The sequence below is a fragment of the Dipteris shenzhenensis genome, chromosome 11, assembly GCF_047967505.1.
Source record: "Dipteris shenzhenensis isolate YYH24624 ecotype China chromosome 11, Dip_SZ_1.0, whole genome shotgun sequence".
Lineage (NCBI taxonomy): Eukaryota > Viridiplantae > Streptophyta > Polypodiopsida > Gleicheniales > Dipteridaceae > Dipteris > Dipteris shenzhenensis.
Window position 1 is genome coordinate 5,047,721 of NC_141606.1, and position 18,843 is coordinate 5,066,563.

The window sequence follows — 18,843 nt, forward strand, 5'->3', positions numbered from 1 at the left end:
ATAACTTTAGGCTACCACACCTACCTTTTTCAATATATTGCTTTCATGTTGCATGATACATCAAGTGTAGGGTAAATACTATGATCACCAAAGCAATGACTACCAACCAAACCAACCAGCCAAAATTGAGTAAACTGAGTAGTTCTGGGAAAGTTTGGTCTCAGCAAGGGTCTTATCATGCCTCTTCATGTTCAGCTGTACAAAACCTACTGCAGGTGTAAGTGAAATATTCAAACAATACGATATGCAGTATAAGTCAGTTGACATGGTTACAAAGTAAGAGAGGACCAATGCCTACCCATGTCATAGGCACACAAGAGGAGCAGCAGACCTAAAGGGATCTCTCACGTACTAGTCTACGATCAGTGTAAGCAAATACCCAAACATAACCTTTTTAAAACTGCAAGGCAGATGTAAAATTGCATATCTTGTTGAAAACGTCATATAAAAAGCTATCCAGCCTTCATACATATTTACACTCGTGGAAACATAAGCCAATGCCATTAATTTCCAGATAGAGGAACATAAAGCAAACACCAGACGATAACCCTTTGAAAAAGGCTGGCAAGATTAAAACTGCATGAGCTATCCAGCCTTTAAAACAAGAAACAAATTTACACTCGTGTGCAGAAACAAGCCCAATGTGACATGGACTTCTACTACCTGAGGAGGACTTTACTTCTAGCTGGCTGTCATTCCTCTTTAGCTACAACAGATAAGTTGATCCCTTTTCTGTTGTAACAAGCCAATCAAAATTTATGATCGTCATATTCAATAAGGATCCCTCATGTTGATCATGCTATTGCATCATATCCAATACCGATATCTCCCAAATTGATCAGGTATTCATGGTATGTTGAAAAGCTTCTTTAGCTTTACCACAAGCTTCCATTCATCCACAGAGAGTTCATCCTGCAAGCATTGTCCCATTTAGTTGTTTTGAGAATATGGAAGAAAAATAAATAAGATGCAACAACAATTTGGATACACTGAATCTAATGTAGCTAAAATAGCTTGTTTCTCATTCCAAACCAGATCAGTGAAGGATACGCTCTGCTTTACTCAGACATCAAATAGAGAAGCCTACCATGATCAATACCGATAGCTCGTTCAAGCAAGGTCATATAACTACCTTTATAAAGACAAGAAGGTATGAATGACGACCCAGAAAATAAAGATGCATCCTTTAGAAGGGAGTACAAAACAATGAAGAAAACCAAAAGGAAAAGTACTATCTAAGCAAAGTAATGGTTAGTGTCCCCTGGTATGGCCTTGTTGGCCCAATAAGACAGTTATTACTAGGGTTAGTACAATTTTCCAGTATGAGAGTCAGTAGGACTGTTAATACAGCTAGTACTAGGATACTAGGTTAGTACATATTTTCCTTGTAATTACTTTTTAAAAAGTTGTACTTGAACAACGTTGCAGCATCTCTGCGTCTGCGCCTACATTGTGTGTTGTGTTCGCAACCCAATAATGGTATCAGAGTACACGATCCCCGTCTCCCTGCTAGACATTGGACTTACCCTCGCTGTTGGAGTCACTTCCTTGCATAGAGCTTCGAGCCTGACACTTTTTCTGTGAACATTACCCATGCTTAAGGGAAGGGGTGACTCAATATCATATAGAAGCCCCAAATGCTGATCGAAAGACACGTTTCCATGCCTGCCAATTTTGTGAACTGGGTTTGTGCATGAAGCTGCTGCTTATATGAGAAACGCATACTACAGATCAGGCCTAGTGTGACACAAATAGATCAGGCAGCCAACAGCCGGCTGATATAGAGTGGCATCAAAGAGCTCCCTCAAAGGAGCAAGGAAGCCAGGCGGGTGTTGAAATCGGCTTACAATCCTCGAACTGAAAGTGATGTAAGAGCTGTCCAATGTACTTAGACTGGCTCATCATAATGCCCACTCAAAAGAGCAAACTAGATGCAAAGCTAATAATGCAGATTGCCCATTTCTCACATGGCAAAAGATTTATGCAAATCAGCCTTGAAGGTTGCAAGTTGCATCGTAGATGGCCCAATGATAAGCATGTCATCCACATAAAGATTTAAAATGAGCAAATCTGCTCGACTTCCGGACATAAAGTGTTGCTTCAATGGGGCTGTTCTGAAAACCAAATCAGCCTTGAAGGTTGCAAGTTGCTTCGTAGATGGCCCAATGATAAGCATGCCATCCACATAAAGATTTAAAATGAGCAAATCTGCTCCACTTCCAAACATAAAGTGTTGCTTCAATGGGGCTGTTCTGAAAACCAAGGCATATCAAGTGTGCATGTATTCTGGCATATCATGCCCAAGGTGCCTGCTTCAAACCATAAAGAGCCTTACGCAGCCGGCATACCTTATTTTCAGACAAAACCAGAAGGTTCATTGACATAGACTTCCTCAACCAAATCACCATGAAGAAAGGTAGCCTTAATGTCAAGTTAGTGAACCTCCCAATGCCTCTGGGCTGCAATAGCTATGACACACCGAATGGAGGTGATGCGTGAAGTGGGGGCAAAAAGCTTCCTTAAAGCCAATGCCTTGCTACTGAGCATACCCTTGGCAACAAGTCAGGCTTTGTAGTGGTCTACGCTGCCGTCAGCTGTCTGCTTCAATTTGAAAACCCACTTAGTGCCGATGGCACCCTCACCAGGAGGCAAGTCACACAACTCCCATGTGTTATTTTGGTGAATGGAATCCAATTCAGCTTTCATGGCATCCATCCACACTGTGTTGTCAAATGCATCCTTGCCGACATCTTCTGGAATGTGTAGTGCATCTTACCTTACACGATTCAGGCAGGCTATTAATCCTTTTGTTGATAGGGATCTTGAGCTTGTTATCAGCAATCAAATCTTTGATGTGTATATAAACTTTGTTAGATATGTATTCCTGCCCTTCCCTATAAGGTGCTGGAAGATTATGAGTTCTCCTGACAAGAAATCCTTATGGTGATCCAATATGCCAACATAGTCCAGGTCTTTGTTGAACATATATACTATATGGCATAAAGGTTCCTCATTGCAGGTTGTGGCAATCAAAGAAACATCCAAAAATTGCCATGCATCTGTCCTTGCACACCTCTACAGCAGGCAGCTAATGGTTTACCTGCTTGCTGTCGCTAAGGGTATCTAAAAACCCACCTGGTGACTGTTTTCTGCTATCTAATGACAGCCCTCTCGTCCGCAGCTGCATGTTCAATAGCATGATCAAGCTGAGGCAGGTCAGGCTGAACATGTGCATCATGAGGAGGCTTAAAACTGCTTGCTGCAGAGAATATGAACCTTGTGATTTGCTGATCTCAATTTGTACTAGACTTAAAGAGAGGCAGAATGAATCAAACACATCTAAGGCATTTACAAAAGGCTGTTTAAGGCAGTCCAAGGCAAAGCTGCATCCTCAGCAAAAAAACATCTCTACAGACAATAACCTTCCTCATTCTCGGCTGGTACTATAACATGCAACGGTAATCTGATCGTGTAATCACAGCAAGACCTTCTTTTAAGCCTTTAGCGAGGAATTAGTGTTATGCACCATAGAGAGAGAAGGGGATACTGGCCGATCGGGTCTTGAGGGACCACAGCTCAACATCATGTGATCATAGTACATAGCACTAACACATATAGAGTGCTATAAAGGAAAAGTTAGATGCCCTAACCCTACCCTAAAAGGGTTTGTATATATTCTACATTTTCAACTAAATCTAGTGTACAGTTAGTCATTTGTGGTGTGCTCTCTAACTGTGCCCTCTCTCCTCATCTCCACTCTTTTCCTCTCCCCTCTTCAGATTTTGTCATGGTATCAAAGTTCCCTTGCCTTCCGCTGAGGCATTGCGATCCTTGAGAGAGTGAGAGTGATTGAGAGATTGAGAGTTCTCTTGAGTGTTCTCAGTGAGAGTCCACTTTCGGTGAGAGATCTTCATCCATTCCTTGAGAGAAAATTTCCGTCCATGAGAGATAGACAATTCCATTCATTGCATCTCTTCTGGTGAGATTCTTCCTTGTTCGAGTGAGAGATTTGCAAGAGCTCTTCATTTCCTTCGTTCTTTCGTGAGAGAAATCTTCTTGAGAGAGAGCCTTTTATTTGACATCATTCTTGAGAGAGTTTTTTATTCAATAAGCTATGGTGGTAAGGTTCTCTGAGAGTTTTTAAAGCTCAGATATAGGGAGAGCTCAGATAGATGGAGAGTCTAAGCTCTCTTAGACTACAAGGTGAGAGATGGAGTCTATGCTCTAAGGCAACTACACACAACAGCCAAGGGTACCCGGCTTCCTTCTACTGCAACAAACTCCAGCGACATACTCCATCAACATCGTTCCCTACTCCCTAGCATCATAGTCTCCTTCTTAACGCCAACGCCAAAGTTGCACCTCCATCAAGCCGACTTGCCCAAGCGCCTAGTCGAGATGAACACAGATCTACAAACGGTGTCCAATGATCTGCGTCTCCATCAACGTGGCACCCTCCAACCGAACTCTACAGCAAAGGCTCCCACGACTCTAAACGCTAGCAACGAGAGACCTCTTCGTTGCTCCACCTTCTGCCGACAACCAACGACCAGCCAACTGATGCGGCCTCCATCATTTATCATCTTCTATGAGCTCCCGACTCTCGAACTTCCTAGCATCCTCTAGCCGCGGCCAGAAGACAAGCCAACCTCAACCTTCAAGCTCCCAGATGCCTCTCTGCAACAAACACGACCAAAGCTACATAGAACGACAACTCACAGAACCGGGCAACACCATCGACTCAACGTACGTCTAACCACCTCACTTCTGTGACTAAGTCTAACCACCTCGCTTCTGTGACTAAGGCTCCCCAAACGCACCTCCCGACTCCATCTGTGCATAGACACCATTTACACGCACCAAGCCTGGCTGCCTCCAACTAGACCAACTCTCTATAACGACTTTACCCACAGGCTCTTTCACTTGCAAGCAAGTAGTCCCATAGCCTCAATGGCTCACAGCACCTCTCTTGTGCCAAACTGACCCATGCAACGAACTCTCCAACGACGGATATCCTCCCCGCAAGGCAACGGCTCAAGCTACAAAGGCGGCTCCTCTAATCGACCCTTCACGGCAAGCACTAGCCGACCCTTCACGAGCAACGGGCTCAGCGTCCCTCAACGCCATCAACAACCCAAGGCAATTTGGCTAACTCGCAAGACAAACCTCCAAGACGGACACCAAGATGAATTATCTCCATTCGTTTCTTTCCTTCGTTGACGGAATCTTTGACAAATTACATCGAATCTTCCAAGGAAACACTCCTTGCAACACGTGGCAACAAGCTTATCCTCAAGGTCACCACACCCCTGGGCTTGGGCAAACTTGTGCCACATGGCACCCTATCCTCCCATGTCAACAAAGCCAAGTCCAGCTGCCAACCTGCCACATCACCACTAATTGTGCCACGCCAGCACTCCAACCTAGCAAACACGCCACCTCAACAAGTACAATCAACATCCATGTCACCAGACTGACATCAGCAGGCCACATCAGACTACCACGTTAGTAGTTAAAGTCAAGCTGGCACGTCACACTGCCAGCTCATCACTACCACATGGCAATCCCTATCAGGCACCCTTACCTCTTGGCAGGCACACACAGTCCTTGCAAGTGACCACACCTGCCACCTCAACATAGGTCTTTATAGGCATACCCCTTGCAAGGCACACTCACTGCATGTGACCCCTTGCATGCCACATCATCTCTGAGTACATTTGCAGCCTTTTTGCCCCTTCACCTAGATCAAGCCGTATCTCTTGATCCAAGAAGAATTTGATAACGCTCCAAAATGAAAAAATGATGTGCTCTACGCGCTCATCACATCATGAGCACATTTCGACGCAAGTATCACACACTTTTGAGCCTCAACGATAAATCCACTTCTTTCACATACATCAAACCTCTACAACGACGCATCTGACCCAGTACCTGAAACGAACAAAGAAAATGAATTATTTGTTGCTTTTTCATTGCTCGACGGTTGGTCTAGATCTAGTTCAAAGTACAGTAGATCATCCATAGCGAAGAGAACTCCGAAGCTATGCCAAAAAATTCGTAAATAGTTCCTACTCGGAGTCAATCCCAACGCTCACATACGGTTTCACATCATCACATACCTGAAACCTGACATTCCACAGTTCAATGAGCATACTTCAGAGTGTTCAGAGGTTTTGATCGACTGATCAGTACGAAGATAGCTCATGATTTGATTTCACACTCAGATGCCATCATTGTAAAGCTATTTGGCTATTTTCTGACATTGTGTACATCATTTCAAGCCTTGTAAAACCTCTTGGCTATTCCCAGCATCATTTGCCACAAGCCTTGTAACAGATTGGATCATATATTGCAATTCTATCTTCATCGACAATTCATATTTCACTTGCCACAGTCAATGTATTGCACTTGATTCAAATAGTAATTTCACAAATACTTTTGAGTACATTTCTTGCACCATGTCTACGAGTCATCACGGAGGCGAGGTCGAGATCCCAGAAAGTCTATGGATATTTTGTAGATTTTCTGAAAGCCTTCGATACAATCCCATGATTTCGCATGATCAGACAACTTCAGGAGATGCATATCCCAAGAGACGTGATATGGGGAGTGATAAGTGTATATGACTTAGTCAGAAGAAGAGTACGTGCTCTTAGAGGCCTGTGCTCTTAGAGGCCTATCAAATTGGATTGAGACCACGATAGGGATGAAGCAAGAATGCCATCTCTACCTCAATCTAAAGGCATCTGCTAAGCTAGAAAACTCCAATTATGATACATGGAAATACCGAATAGAGACCATTCTTGTACTTCATGACAAATTGGAGTATGTCGATGGATCTACACCTACACTATTGGACGATCCAACCAACAGTAGCTCTACTCCACATGTTGTCACAGCATCAATAGCGGAATCTCCAGCCACACCAACATTGTCCTCACCAATAGCAAATATCGTCATTGCCCGAGTACATGCAGAATGGGACAAGAAAGACAAGTATGCATATCATCTGATCCAGCACAATGTGCAAGACGTCATACTAGGACAGCTCAACACAGTCAAGACATCAAAAGAAGCATGGGATATATTTGCAGTGCTCTACGAGTCCAAGAACACTTCCAAGATTCTCACACTGAGAAACCTTATAAACCAAAGTTTCCGCAATAGCAGTGAAACCGGTCATGCTTACGTACTCAGGATCAAGGATTACAACAATCAACTCGCAGCAACAGGAGAGACTATGAATCCAGCAGAAATGGTTCAAGTCATCCTGAATGGACTAGGAGAGGGATACGAGAATCTAGTCCAATTCCGACACTAGAAGAACTCCAGAATTACTGTGAAACCTCCTTCGTAAAAGACAGCAAAGACACTCTCATTTTCTCTCCCTCTCTCAACAGATACACTAGGGCCCAGGACAATCGTCGCGCTAGACCCCCCTCGAAGGTTTTTATTCATCAGAGAGAAAATGCAATACATGAGTTTAGCGTGCAAGCTGTTCATACAAAATCCAAACGTGAATTCAAATGACATGAGCTCTCAGGCTCCCCTTCTTGGCAACAAGCCACTTGTCAATTTCTACATTACTTTCCTAATTACATGCCACTAAGGGTAACTCTGGAGTCTTCGACGCACTTGGTCATGCGAACCGTCTCCTAGACTCTTGTTAGGCTCCATTGCGCTTAGGAAAATAACTCTTCCTAGTACCTGCAACAATTAATTAAAGCGCACCACCATGATACCCATTAATTGTTAGCACTTTGCATGCAAATAACACACTGTGGACTAATTCATGTCACGGTGGGCGTCCCCACTGAACACATGTGCATACATAACAAATATAAATATACATATTTGTTCTCTGGTTGACCAAAGTCAACACTCTTGATTATAATTAAGAGGCTTTGACCAAGGGTCGAGGCGTCTTAATTATAGTCAAGTCTCTCCAACCGAAGTTGGCACATCTTGGTTAACTGTAGTTAATCCTCTTTGCAATAAACCAAGTCTCCCCGACCGAAGTCAGGCTTACATGACCAGAGTCAAGTATCTTTGACCGTAGTCAATTCTTTGACCATTGAAAGAACTCTTTGACCATAATTAACACATATGAAAACTCTTTAATTATGATTAGATAAATGGTCAACTGTACTTTGACTTAGGATATTTATATTATGGTGACATCCCCTCGGCTTCTATTCAGTTGACCTCAACTGAAAAGCTTCCTTGTAAACATCCAAAAGTTGTGGATGATCAGACAACATGTCTTCATCCATCCACTTGGCATCCAATGCCGTATAATTCTTGAATTTTACAAGGTACTTGTAAAATTCTTTGCCTTGAGGGCCTTTGCGTTCGGTATGATACACGATCTCCTCTAGCTGAAGAACCTCCTCCAGCTCATCCACTTCTAGTGGATCCTCTTATATTGCTTCTGTAGGCTCTAACCCCTGAAATTTCTTTAGAAGACTCACATGGAATGCATTGTGAATCCTCCAATGCTCTGGCATTGCTAACCTGTATGCAACCTCATTTATTCTTTCTGTAACCCTGAAAGGGCCATAGTACCCGGGAGATAACTTTGCATACACTTTCAATTTGTCTTTGAACTTATGGAGCCTAGCTTTCTCGAACTTTAAAAGTACCCAATCCCCTTCCTTGAGATCTAACTGTCTCCTATGCTTATCTGCAGCTCTTTTATGCTTCTCTTGAGACCTTTCAATTGCTGTCCGGACTGGGCTATAAGCTGTCTGGAGGTCTCTCACAAACTGATCAGCTGCAAATATTTCGTCCTTGGTCCTCAGGATAGGTGGCAAAATCACCTTTCCATAGATGACCTCAAAGGGGGCTTTCCCTGTAGATCTGTGTACTGTATTATTGTAAGCAAACTCTACCAATGGTAGGTACTTTTTCCAATCTGAACCTTGGTCACCCACATAGCATTTCAGCATATCCAATGCTGTAGAATTTGCTACTTCACTTTAACCATCTGTCTAGGGATGGAAAAAAGAAGAAAAATTCAGATTCGTCCCCATATTATCAAATAAAGCTCTCTAGAATAGATTGGTCATTCTGGGATCTTGATCACTGACAATGGACTTAGGCATACCATGATGCTTAAAGATCTGTGCCATGAAAAGCTTAGCCATATGATCTGGCTTTATGGTTTTGCGAACCGAAATAAAATGAGCTTGCTTGCTGAATCTATCAATGATAGTCCAAATCTCATCATTCCCTGACTGCCTTCTGTCTATCATACTTCACTTTCTGACACGTAAGGCATTCAGTAACAAACTAATGTATATCTTTCCGCATCCTTGGCCAAAAGAAATACCTCTCTAGTGCTAGAGTTGTTGCTGTAATTCCTCTATGTCCAGCATAGGGAGGTGCATGGCATTCCTCCAAAATCTTTTTCCTCATATAGGCAGTCATCTTTCATTAAATAGCCATCTTTCAGGGAATAGTGACTGGTGGACTGCCCCTCTTGCATTTGTTGTAAAATCTCACCAAAATCTGCATCATTAGCATATTGCTCCCTCATTCCTTCCAGGTCCTGATGATAAGCAATAGTCACATTGTTGACCTGGGCTCTTCGGGACAAGGCATCTGCCACTCTGTTCCGAATTCCTAGGGTATGGACAATCTGAAAATGATACAATGACAGCATATTTGCCCATTTCATATGCTACTCGAAAAGTTTTGTCTGAGTTAGAAAATATCTCAGACTTTGGTGATCTGTTAACACTAAAATCTGCACCCAAAAGATAGTGCTTCCATGTGTTCACAGCATGAACTACAGCCAACAATTCTTTTTCATAGATTCCCAAATATCTTTCAGCATCACGCAATCTTCGGCTCTCGTATGCTACTACATGTCCATTCTGATGTAATGCAGCCCCAACACTCTCCACAAGCATCACAATCAACATCAAAAGATTGATAAAGATCCGGGACTACAAGAATAGGCTCTGTAGTCAACTTCTCCTTGAGTGTATTGAATGCTTTCTTCTGTGATATTCCCCATGTAAAGGCTGCATTTTTCTTAGTAAGGTCATGTAATGGAGCTGCAATATCAACAAAATGCCTGATGAATCTCCTATAGTAGGAGCAAAGTCCCAAAAAACTACGGACTTCATGCACAGTTTTCAACTCAGACAATTCTTGGATGACTCGGATCTTTGCAGGATCCATCTGTATCCCATTCTTGGATATTATATGCCCCAAATAATGGATCTCTTCCAAAAAGAATTCACTTTTCTTGCTATTGGCAAAAAGCTGATGATTTTGAAGTTCTTGAAATACCAAAGCAAGATGTTTCCTGTGCTCTTCTTTTGTCTTTGAAAAGACTAGGATATCATCAAAGAAAGTACTCGTGAAATGCATGTACTTTCGGAAGATGCGATCCATCATTCTATTAAATGTGGCTGGAGCATTTGTCAACCCAAAAGGCATCACTAAGTATTCATACAACCCGAATGTAGTACGAAAAGCTGTCTTATGCACATCTTGTGGTGGTATTCTAACTTGATGATAGCCACTCTTCAAGTCTATCTTGCTGAAAACTGTTGCTCCTCTGAGCTGGTCAAGCACATCGTCTATGCGTGGTATCGAAAATCTATTTTTAATGGTCATCTTATTCAATGTACGATAATCAATGCACATTCGAAAAGAACCATCTTTCTTCTGTACTAGAAGTACTGGTGAGCAAAAAGGAGATGAACTGGGCTGAATCAACCCTTTGGACAGCAAATCCTATACCTGAGCCATAATCTCCTCTCTCTAAGTCGCACTGACTCTATAAGGTGGTCTATTTGGTGGCTCACTACCAGGCATTAACTCTATCTGATGATCTTCTGGTCTCTCTGGGGGTAACTCCCCCCGCAAAGCATCGAAAAAGCAATCTTTAAAGTTTACAAGAAACTGAATTTTATCTTTGTCTGCATCATTCATTTCAGCATGCATATTATTCTCTTTTTCTTTTACAAAAACCATGTACGCGAAAATTGCAGATAGCAAAAGCTCTTTTTTCCTTTGAGCCTGAGGTACTGCCCAAAACATCTGGGACTGCTCCCACCATTGGCCTTGGTGGTACTTGTGGCTTTTTCTACTCCTTAGAACCCGAAGGCTTCTCAGGGAACTAGGCAGCCATATGCCCCTCTTTCCCACATCTAAAGTATTTCCCATCTCTACGAAATTCAGCTATCTATTCAAGAGTGAATGGGGATTTGCCTTTATATGACTTTGAAAACTGAGTACCCCTTGGCTTCTAAGGCTAAAACCCTTTCTTTTCAACCTTGGGATACTCTTTCTTTTCTGATTTTGAAAAATCAGTTTTCTTTCTTTCAAACACCTCCTGCATGCAAGGATAGTACTATGGATGGATCTTGTAACGGCACAAGACTAGCTACTGAATCATTTGGAAAAACATCTTTAAATTCAATCTAATAACATATCAAGGGAAACTTGCCAAAACTTGAAAAATCAACCAAAGAATAAATATATATTTTTATATTTGTTATGTAGGCACATGTGTTCAATGGGGACGCCCACTGTGACTAGAATTAGTCCACAGTGTGTTATTTGCATGCAAAGCGCTAACAATTAATGGGTACCATGGTGGTGCGCTTTAATTAATTGTTGCAGGTACTAGGAAGAGTTATTTTCCTAAGTGCAATGGAGCCTCACTTCTGCAAGGCAAGGAAGAGGCTTGTGCTGTCCACCGGGATGCAGGCTTTTACTACACTACGTGAGTGGGAGAGTGAAAGCTAGGAGTAATAGATTCTAAAAAAGAGCTGGGAGATGATTGAGTTATAGAGCTGAGAAGTGAGCTGTGCAAAACTGTAAAGAAAGCTGTTAAGAGCTGCTGAAACAGTACCCTAACCTTACTCCGTTAGCTGGTCCGAATCCTCAACTATGGTGCTAAGTATACACCTTCCGAACAGGCTGCGCTGAAGGCCAAAGCTGAGGCTGATAGGGCCAGTTTCGGAGGTGTTCAAGGCTGCACATAAGAGGCTGGAGGAGATCGATTTTTGAGAAATAATTTGCACCATTGAGTCTTTCGAAGATATACTCAATGCGAGGCCATGTTGACACATACGATCACGTTCGATGCGTACCGTTCGATATTAGTGCGGTACTAAACGAACTAAAAAATCTTAGATGTACGTCCGATGGTACGTTCGATACCCAAAAAAAAAGACAGAGATTTTAGAGTTTTGGAGTAGGTACTTGTACAAGCTTTAAAACTTGTACAAACATTTTATATAGGTGCTTGATGGAGATAAAGAGGGAGAGAGATGAAGATGCTTGATGCAGCTTGAGCCTCGTTACTTGTTGGAGATGGATAGGGGAGAGCCGAGACTCGAAGTCGGAGGTAGATGCTTAGTGTGAGATCATAGTGAGAGGAGAGGGGGTTTATATGGAACCTTGCCATCTAGGAGGCCCAAAATCAATTTGGCAGAACCACCACCAATAACAAAACCAATCATCCAAAACAAACAAACGCCCCCAAAAAACCCCACACATAAAAACAAACAAACAAACCACACAACAACAACAACAACAACAACAATTCAACAACAACAACAAAACGTACGGGTCGTACAGAACCATACGGGTTGTATGAAACCGTACGAGACGTTACGTACGTCGAACGAGGGCAACCATGTGCAGGGCCTAGGGAACTTGTTACTGACTATAAACGGTCTAATAAACCCTACGCGCAATAATTGAGACAACTGCTGCTCTAACTCCCCCTCCATAGACTTGGAAAGTCCTTAAGGAAACTTACTTGGAGATGTGAATTCGGGAAGCAGATCGATGCGATGGTCTTCCGATCTGTTGGGAGGTAGCTAGGGTGGCAGATTATCTCGAAGCATCATGTCTTGGAACTCTTGGAGTAGATCATCAAAGGAGCGGCTTGAACTACAGTGATCTGGCACTGAAGATAACAAGTGCACACGTGGCATCCTTGCAGACGGCACGACCTGCTTGAATACGAGATATTAACGAAATCCCAGGTATGCTCCGATCATCGCGTATCACGACGGGATCATGTAAACCTTCCACAATAGTAAAGGTGTCATGCCACCAATCAGGCGTCTCTACATGCTCACACAACCACTAAATCCCAAGGATCAAGTCGCACCCCATCAAAGGAAAAGTCGCCCTCCTCCTTACCTTGAAAGACCACCATGGGGACGACGTTCAAAGCAGGGAAGACGGAATTTGTAGCTGAGGCTGGTGGCGGGGCTAGAAGAGCCACTACATTGGTGACGGAAGTAGGTGCCTTCGCAACCTTTTCGGCAAGCCACTTAGAACAGTATTTCTTGCCGTACCCAACGATGTAGTGAAGATGAAAGCAGTGATGTTCTTGGTGGTACCGCACCTGTTCGTCGGGCTGTAGATAGTCTCCCGAAATGACCTCTTTAGCCTTTTCATCTGGAGTTCATCTTTGGCTTGGACTCCTTTTGACCAAAACCTTGACCGTCTTTCTTTTGGTACTGGTTGTCCTTCTTCTTATCCTTACCCGGTGTGTTGTTTGACTGCTACAGGGCTTTGGAATCCTTCTGGACCTCCTTGGGCTTTCCCTCGTTCAGCATCATCTCTTGATTCTTGGCAAGAGTCAATGCCCACTCGTAATTGGGCGAGCCAAAGTTTCGGATGGTAAAATGGATGGTAGTGTCCAATCCTCGATTGAATTGCTTTATCTTGTCGCTCTCAGACACACCCAATTGCTGCACAAGAGTGATGACCTTGTTATCGTACGTTATCACAGGCAAACCATTTTGGGAGAGAAGAAAACTCATCCTTCAGATTAAGCATATACTGTGACGGCAGAAAACGGGCTTTGAGGTCGATAACCAACGTTGCCCAAACGAACTTCATCTTAAAAGTTATTGGGTTCGTATGCTTAATAGCCCAATGTTACCACCAAGTAACTGCCTCACCAGTAAGATGAGGGGCTGCTAGGTGAACTTTGTCTTGCTCATCTTGAATCCGCGCTAACGAAAAAATGAGCTACGAGCTGATGAATGAATTGAAGAACAGCTGAATGATCACACTTATTATCATACTTAACAAAATTTTGAGTTGACCAGGTGAGTGGTGTTACCTTTGTCGATGACGAAGCTGTGGCGGTGACTGCTGCTATGCTCAAACTTGCCTACATAGTGGCTAACATATGTTTGTGTTTGAGAAGCATCGCCTTTCAGTCTAGCTTTTGTTGCCTCTCTGTCTGGGCGAGCTCTGTGCGTCGCAGTGTCTCCTCATTCCTGCGTTCCTCACGCATCACTAAGAGCAATTTTCAAAATCTGTGGCTCCTCTTTCTTCCAACGGCTTTGCTACTTCTTTTTCCTCCAGACATTGTTTTGTCTGGTCCAACCGTCTTCTGCTTTCTTCTAGCTAGAATGAATGTTTCTTTGAGTTGCTATAGGAGGACCCGATTCTGCTCCATAAGGTTTGCCATCACTTGCAAATCTTTTGGAGCTAAGGCAAGCAATGGAAGCTCACGAAATGATGGATAGAAGACAAAAACGAGCTCCTAGATTGGAAATGCTGCTACAATGAATGGGGGCTCAAGAGGGAGCCACCAACACAAAACACAAAACCCTAAGGCTAAAAGCTCTGACTGGACTAAGTGTCCTAAGTGGTACATGTACTAACTGTACCAACTGACCTAACTAACTGTAACTAGGCCTACAAGGCACATATCAAGGAATGAGTGGCACCTATGGATAGCCCATAGAATGGCTTACAACCCCCCCTCCATGATATGGGGAAAAATATCCTAGACATGGCTCAGGATACCTGAATATCTAATGTCATGGTTGCACATGTTCCTCCCGTAGGGATATAGCAATCTATGACTGTACACACTACAACACATCAAGTCACAAAAGGTACTAAGATTTAAGCTTGCCGAAAAGCTTCAAACTTAGGTCGAGGAAGAGCCTTCGTAAAAAGATCTGCCAAGTTATATTCACTGGGAACATAAGACTATTGAATATCACCTACTGATAATCTCTCTCTGACATAGTGATAGTGAACCTCAATATGCTTTATGCGAGCATGCAAAACGTGATTCTGTGCAAAGGCATGTGTGGCATCATACACTGCACACCGAACACCATCAAAAATAACTCGATAGCCACAAGTAGCTATGGCTAAAATAGAGATGAGGTTCTTACGAATGCCAGGAACATAAAGCACATTCTCTAGAGTGACAAGACCACCAGACACAGAATTGACCGACGCCTTTCACTCTATATGATGCATTATTAGCACGTGTGACTGTCCCCCTGTAATCGGCCTTTGAGATCCCCAAAGGACAGTGAAGAATTATTAACCACCAAAAACCATGATTTCAGCTGCTTAGAGAATTATTACAGCCAACCAGAAAATAATAACAGCCAAACAAATAATCACATATAAACACAAGGAGCTAGATTGCCCTTGTTGCGAAGCCAGACACCATATTGGCCCTAAAACTTAGCGCCCCTTTTGGTATTTCTTTAACATTTATTCAAAAGACATCCAAATACAAGAAAGCATTGTCGTCCATCAACCCAAAATCAGCCAACTGAGTAATCCGTTCACAGGCACTTCCATCCAGTTATGCATCAGTTTTAGTTTCAAAAAGGCATCCCAACATTGCATAGTGGCCCTTCTTCCGAATCTAGCTGAGGGTTCTAACATGGCAGTTTTGATACTCACTAGGGGAAACCTAGCAGGAGAGAAATCAACCCTATCTGCCTTGGTAGCTCTCAATACCCGTCAAGGGAGTCCTAGCAAGACAAAAGCCAACAAAACAACCACATTTGGGTGTTCCTAACAAACAGAAAGGCCAGCTGCACAAAGCAAAAAGATCTAAAGGTTCTGAGTCAGTAGGAAAGCCCCCAAAAAGCAATCAACTGATAGGAAAGCTCAAGAAACCCTTGAAAAATCAGCGAGCATGGAAAAACGAAATTCCCTGGCAGGTCTTTGGCACCCTGGCAGGTGAAAATCAGCAAAAGCAACCCTGGAAAACTTGTTGGAAGATAATCGCCAAATCTGGATGCAAATCGAGTTGCCTAGAAGCTCCAAACTGCCTAGAAAAGTGCGATTTTGATAGGCACTTGGCCTAGAAAGCTCCTAGAATAAGTGTGAATCAGATTTGGGCCTCTGGGAAGGCATGAACAGTAGGCATGCAGCAAAAAAGAACTGATCTGGAGGCTCCTGGCACAAAAACGAATTTCTCGCAGCCCTGGCAGCACACCAACAGCCCATAGACTGCCCTGGTAGTCAAAAATCAGCAAACCGCTGTGATAGAGTAGCCCTGGAGCCCTTTCCCAGCCTATGACTGGCCTCTCTCTGCTCTTCTGTGGTCCCGAAAACAGCCCTGAAAGCAAATTTCGACTTTTCTCCTTGCTTTCCAAGCCTGCTTGGAGCTATATTTAGCGAAAGGGATTTTTACCCCAAAGACCTTCGTACAGATCCGTACAGTCACTTAATGCACCGCACAGCAGTCCGTACTGTTTTACGAACCACACGTGCAAAATTGCCTGCAATAAATGGTCAGTACTGCATCGTACAAGCAATAAATGCTGCCGCTTGCAATCCATACAAAGTGTACGGATGTCCGTACCCCACACGTGTGAGGCGGCTGAGTCCATACAATCTTCAATGGCTGCAGCAAGGCAGAAAATGATTCGAAAATGCTCCTCCTACGTAGCAGCAGCTCCAAAATGCAACTTTCCCGCGACAGAAATGCTTGGAGAAGCCTCTGGTGTTCACGCGTGTAAAGATGCCTAGGGAAATGAGCCAACCAGCAAAAGAATGGGCTACCAAACAGCTCCCAATGGCTCAGAAGAAGATGAGGTACCAAGAGTAGGAGGGGCAGTTCCAAGTGACCCAGGGCCTACCAGAGCAAATCGTAATTGATCCAAGAGTCTGTTGCAGGTGGCGATCTCTGCCAGGGTCTCTGTTCCAGTTTGCGATTTGCTTTTGGGCTCTTCCAGGCTGTTCCAGGTGCCTGCGATTGGTTCTAGGGCTGTTCCAGGAGTTCTGAACCTAACCAAGCTGCTCCGAGAGAACTGCAACTTGCCTTTTTTCAGGCTTTCAAGCTCTACAGGAGATTCAGACCTGATTTTCTAGAGCTTTTTGGGTGTTGTGGCTGGTTTTGGTATCTTTCCAGGCGTGGGTGTTCTATTCTAGGCTACTTCTGGGCTGTGCCAGGGCGGAATCAGCTTATCTCCGCAGGATCTAGGGTTTTCCAACAAGGGTGACCTTTCTTCTGTGGATTCTGAGTAGAAGAAGGCTTGTCTTTGCCTGTTTTTGCCATTTCTTGATTGGTTGTTGGCTAGTTATTGTGTTTGGGATTCTTTCCTCGCAAAGAAGGGTTGATTTATGCTGTTGGGCAATGGCCAGGGAGGCTATAGATTGAAGAAACTTGCTAGGAAGTGTTTGGTTATTTGATTGCACCAGAGTTCAGCTGTTGAGGGCTTTGTCTTGCAGTTGTTCAGCCGTGTTTGGTTGGTTGGCCACTTGGATGTGCGATTGTAGGAGTGGTTCAGACAGTGGATGCTATTGGGGTCTCTATTGCATGCTTTGGTTGGCTGAGGATACAGGATTGTCTAGTGATTGGATGCCGTTCACCATTTGAAGTTGACCAGGGAATTACAGGGTGGGCTGGACGGGGAGTCCGCGGGCGTTAGTTTGCCTGTGGTGCAGCTTCCCAGAGACCTTTGTAATCAGCCGCTTGGCTTCAAATGAATGTTAAATAAATACCGCAAGGGGCGCCAACGTTTGGGGCCAATCGGTGTCTTGTTTCTGAGTAGGAGCGCTCTAGCTCCCCTGTGATTTGTTATGTGGTGCATAATTACCTATCTATTTACTATGTATGCTCTATTTAAGTGGATCCTACCACTTTACGTTGTTGAGGCTGGTTTTAGTGGTTCCATTGCCGGGATCCACCAAACTTCTTCAAGAGAGGACCATGTGGTTGGCTTGGTGCAAGTCCAGCAGACTAGATGAAGAAGACAGCATACTATTCAAGAAATATGTCACACAAGGAGAGATCCGTGAGCCTTACTGAGGAGGAAGAGCAGATGTCTCAGTCTCTTCGTGGTGTACAGGATGCAGGAGAGGAGACCCAGCATGTTGCAAAGCATCAGGATGATCGGACAGATGAGGAGGATATGGAACTATTCAAGGCACAGATGCAGAGTTTCATGAGTGCTTTCACGCAGTTCGCACAGGATCCTCTATACCAAAGATGATGAACTCAGATGTGCAGCCGAAGAAAAGGAAGCCTTACGATGGGGATAGGGATGTTGAAGCTAACAAGCGACCACATGTCACTTTTCAGGATCAGCCCTCTCAAATCCCCTATGGTCAGCAGCAGCAGTCTAACACAATTCCGAGACCGACTCAAGGTAATAACTTTCAGTCCATGGTTTCCGGACAGCAAGGAGTTTTGGCAAACCCGGTTCAGCCAAGTTATTTTGGTGGTGGTTCAGTGTTTCAGGCTATGGTCAGTCCACAAGCCCAATTTTCAAGTATGCCTACTAGTCAAACAGTTGGGTTTCAGCCTACTTTACAACCCATGGGACAGAACATGATGTATGCAAATGTTGGAGCAGCCCCAGGGATGCAAACAGGTATGCCTAATATAGCAACAGGTAGCCTTGCTTTGGGAAATATGCAAAATTTGGATGCTGGTCTGAATAGTACAGCTTTTCCTAATGCTGGTAGTGTGGGGGATAGAGTGAGTGCTACTGTCCCGTTTGCCCAGGCACCTGTTTATGACAATTTGGCACCTTAAGGGAAGTTGAAGGACTTTAAAGAGGCAGGTGCAGCCGTGAAATT

General features: G+C 43.7%; 1 protein-coding gene across 1 annotated transcript in view; it reads right to left on the reverse strand.

The window, feature by feature from the left end:
• Positions 1 to 389: 389 nt before the first annotated feature.
• The window catches only part of LOC147896525 (uncharacterized), a 47,896-nt gene continuing 29,442 nt past the window's right edge, over positions 390 to 18,843 (reverse strand). Inside the window, exon 11 of the mRNA XM_087381342.1 lies at positions 390 to 912. Coding sequence (XP_087237468.1) covers positions 847 to 912 — 66 coding nt within the window. The 3' untranslated portion in view covers positions 390 to 846. The remainder of the gene's footprint in view (positions 913 to 18,843) is intronic.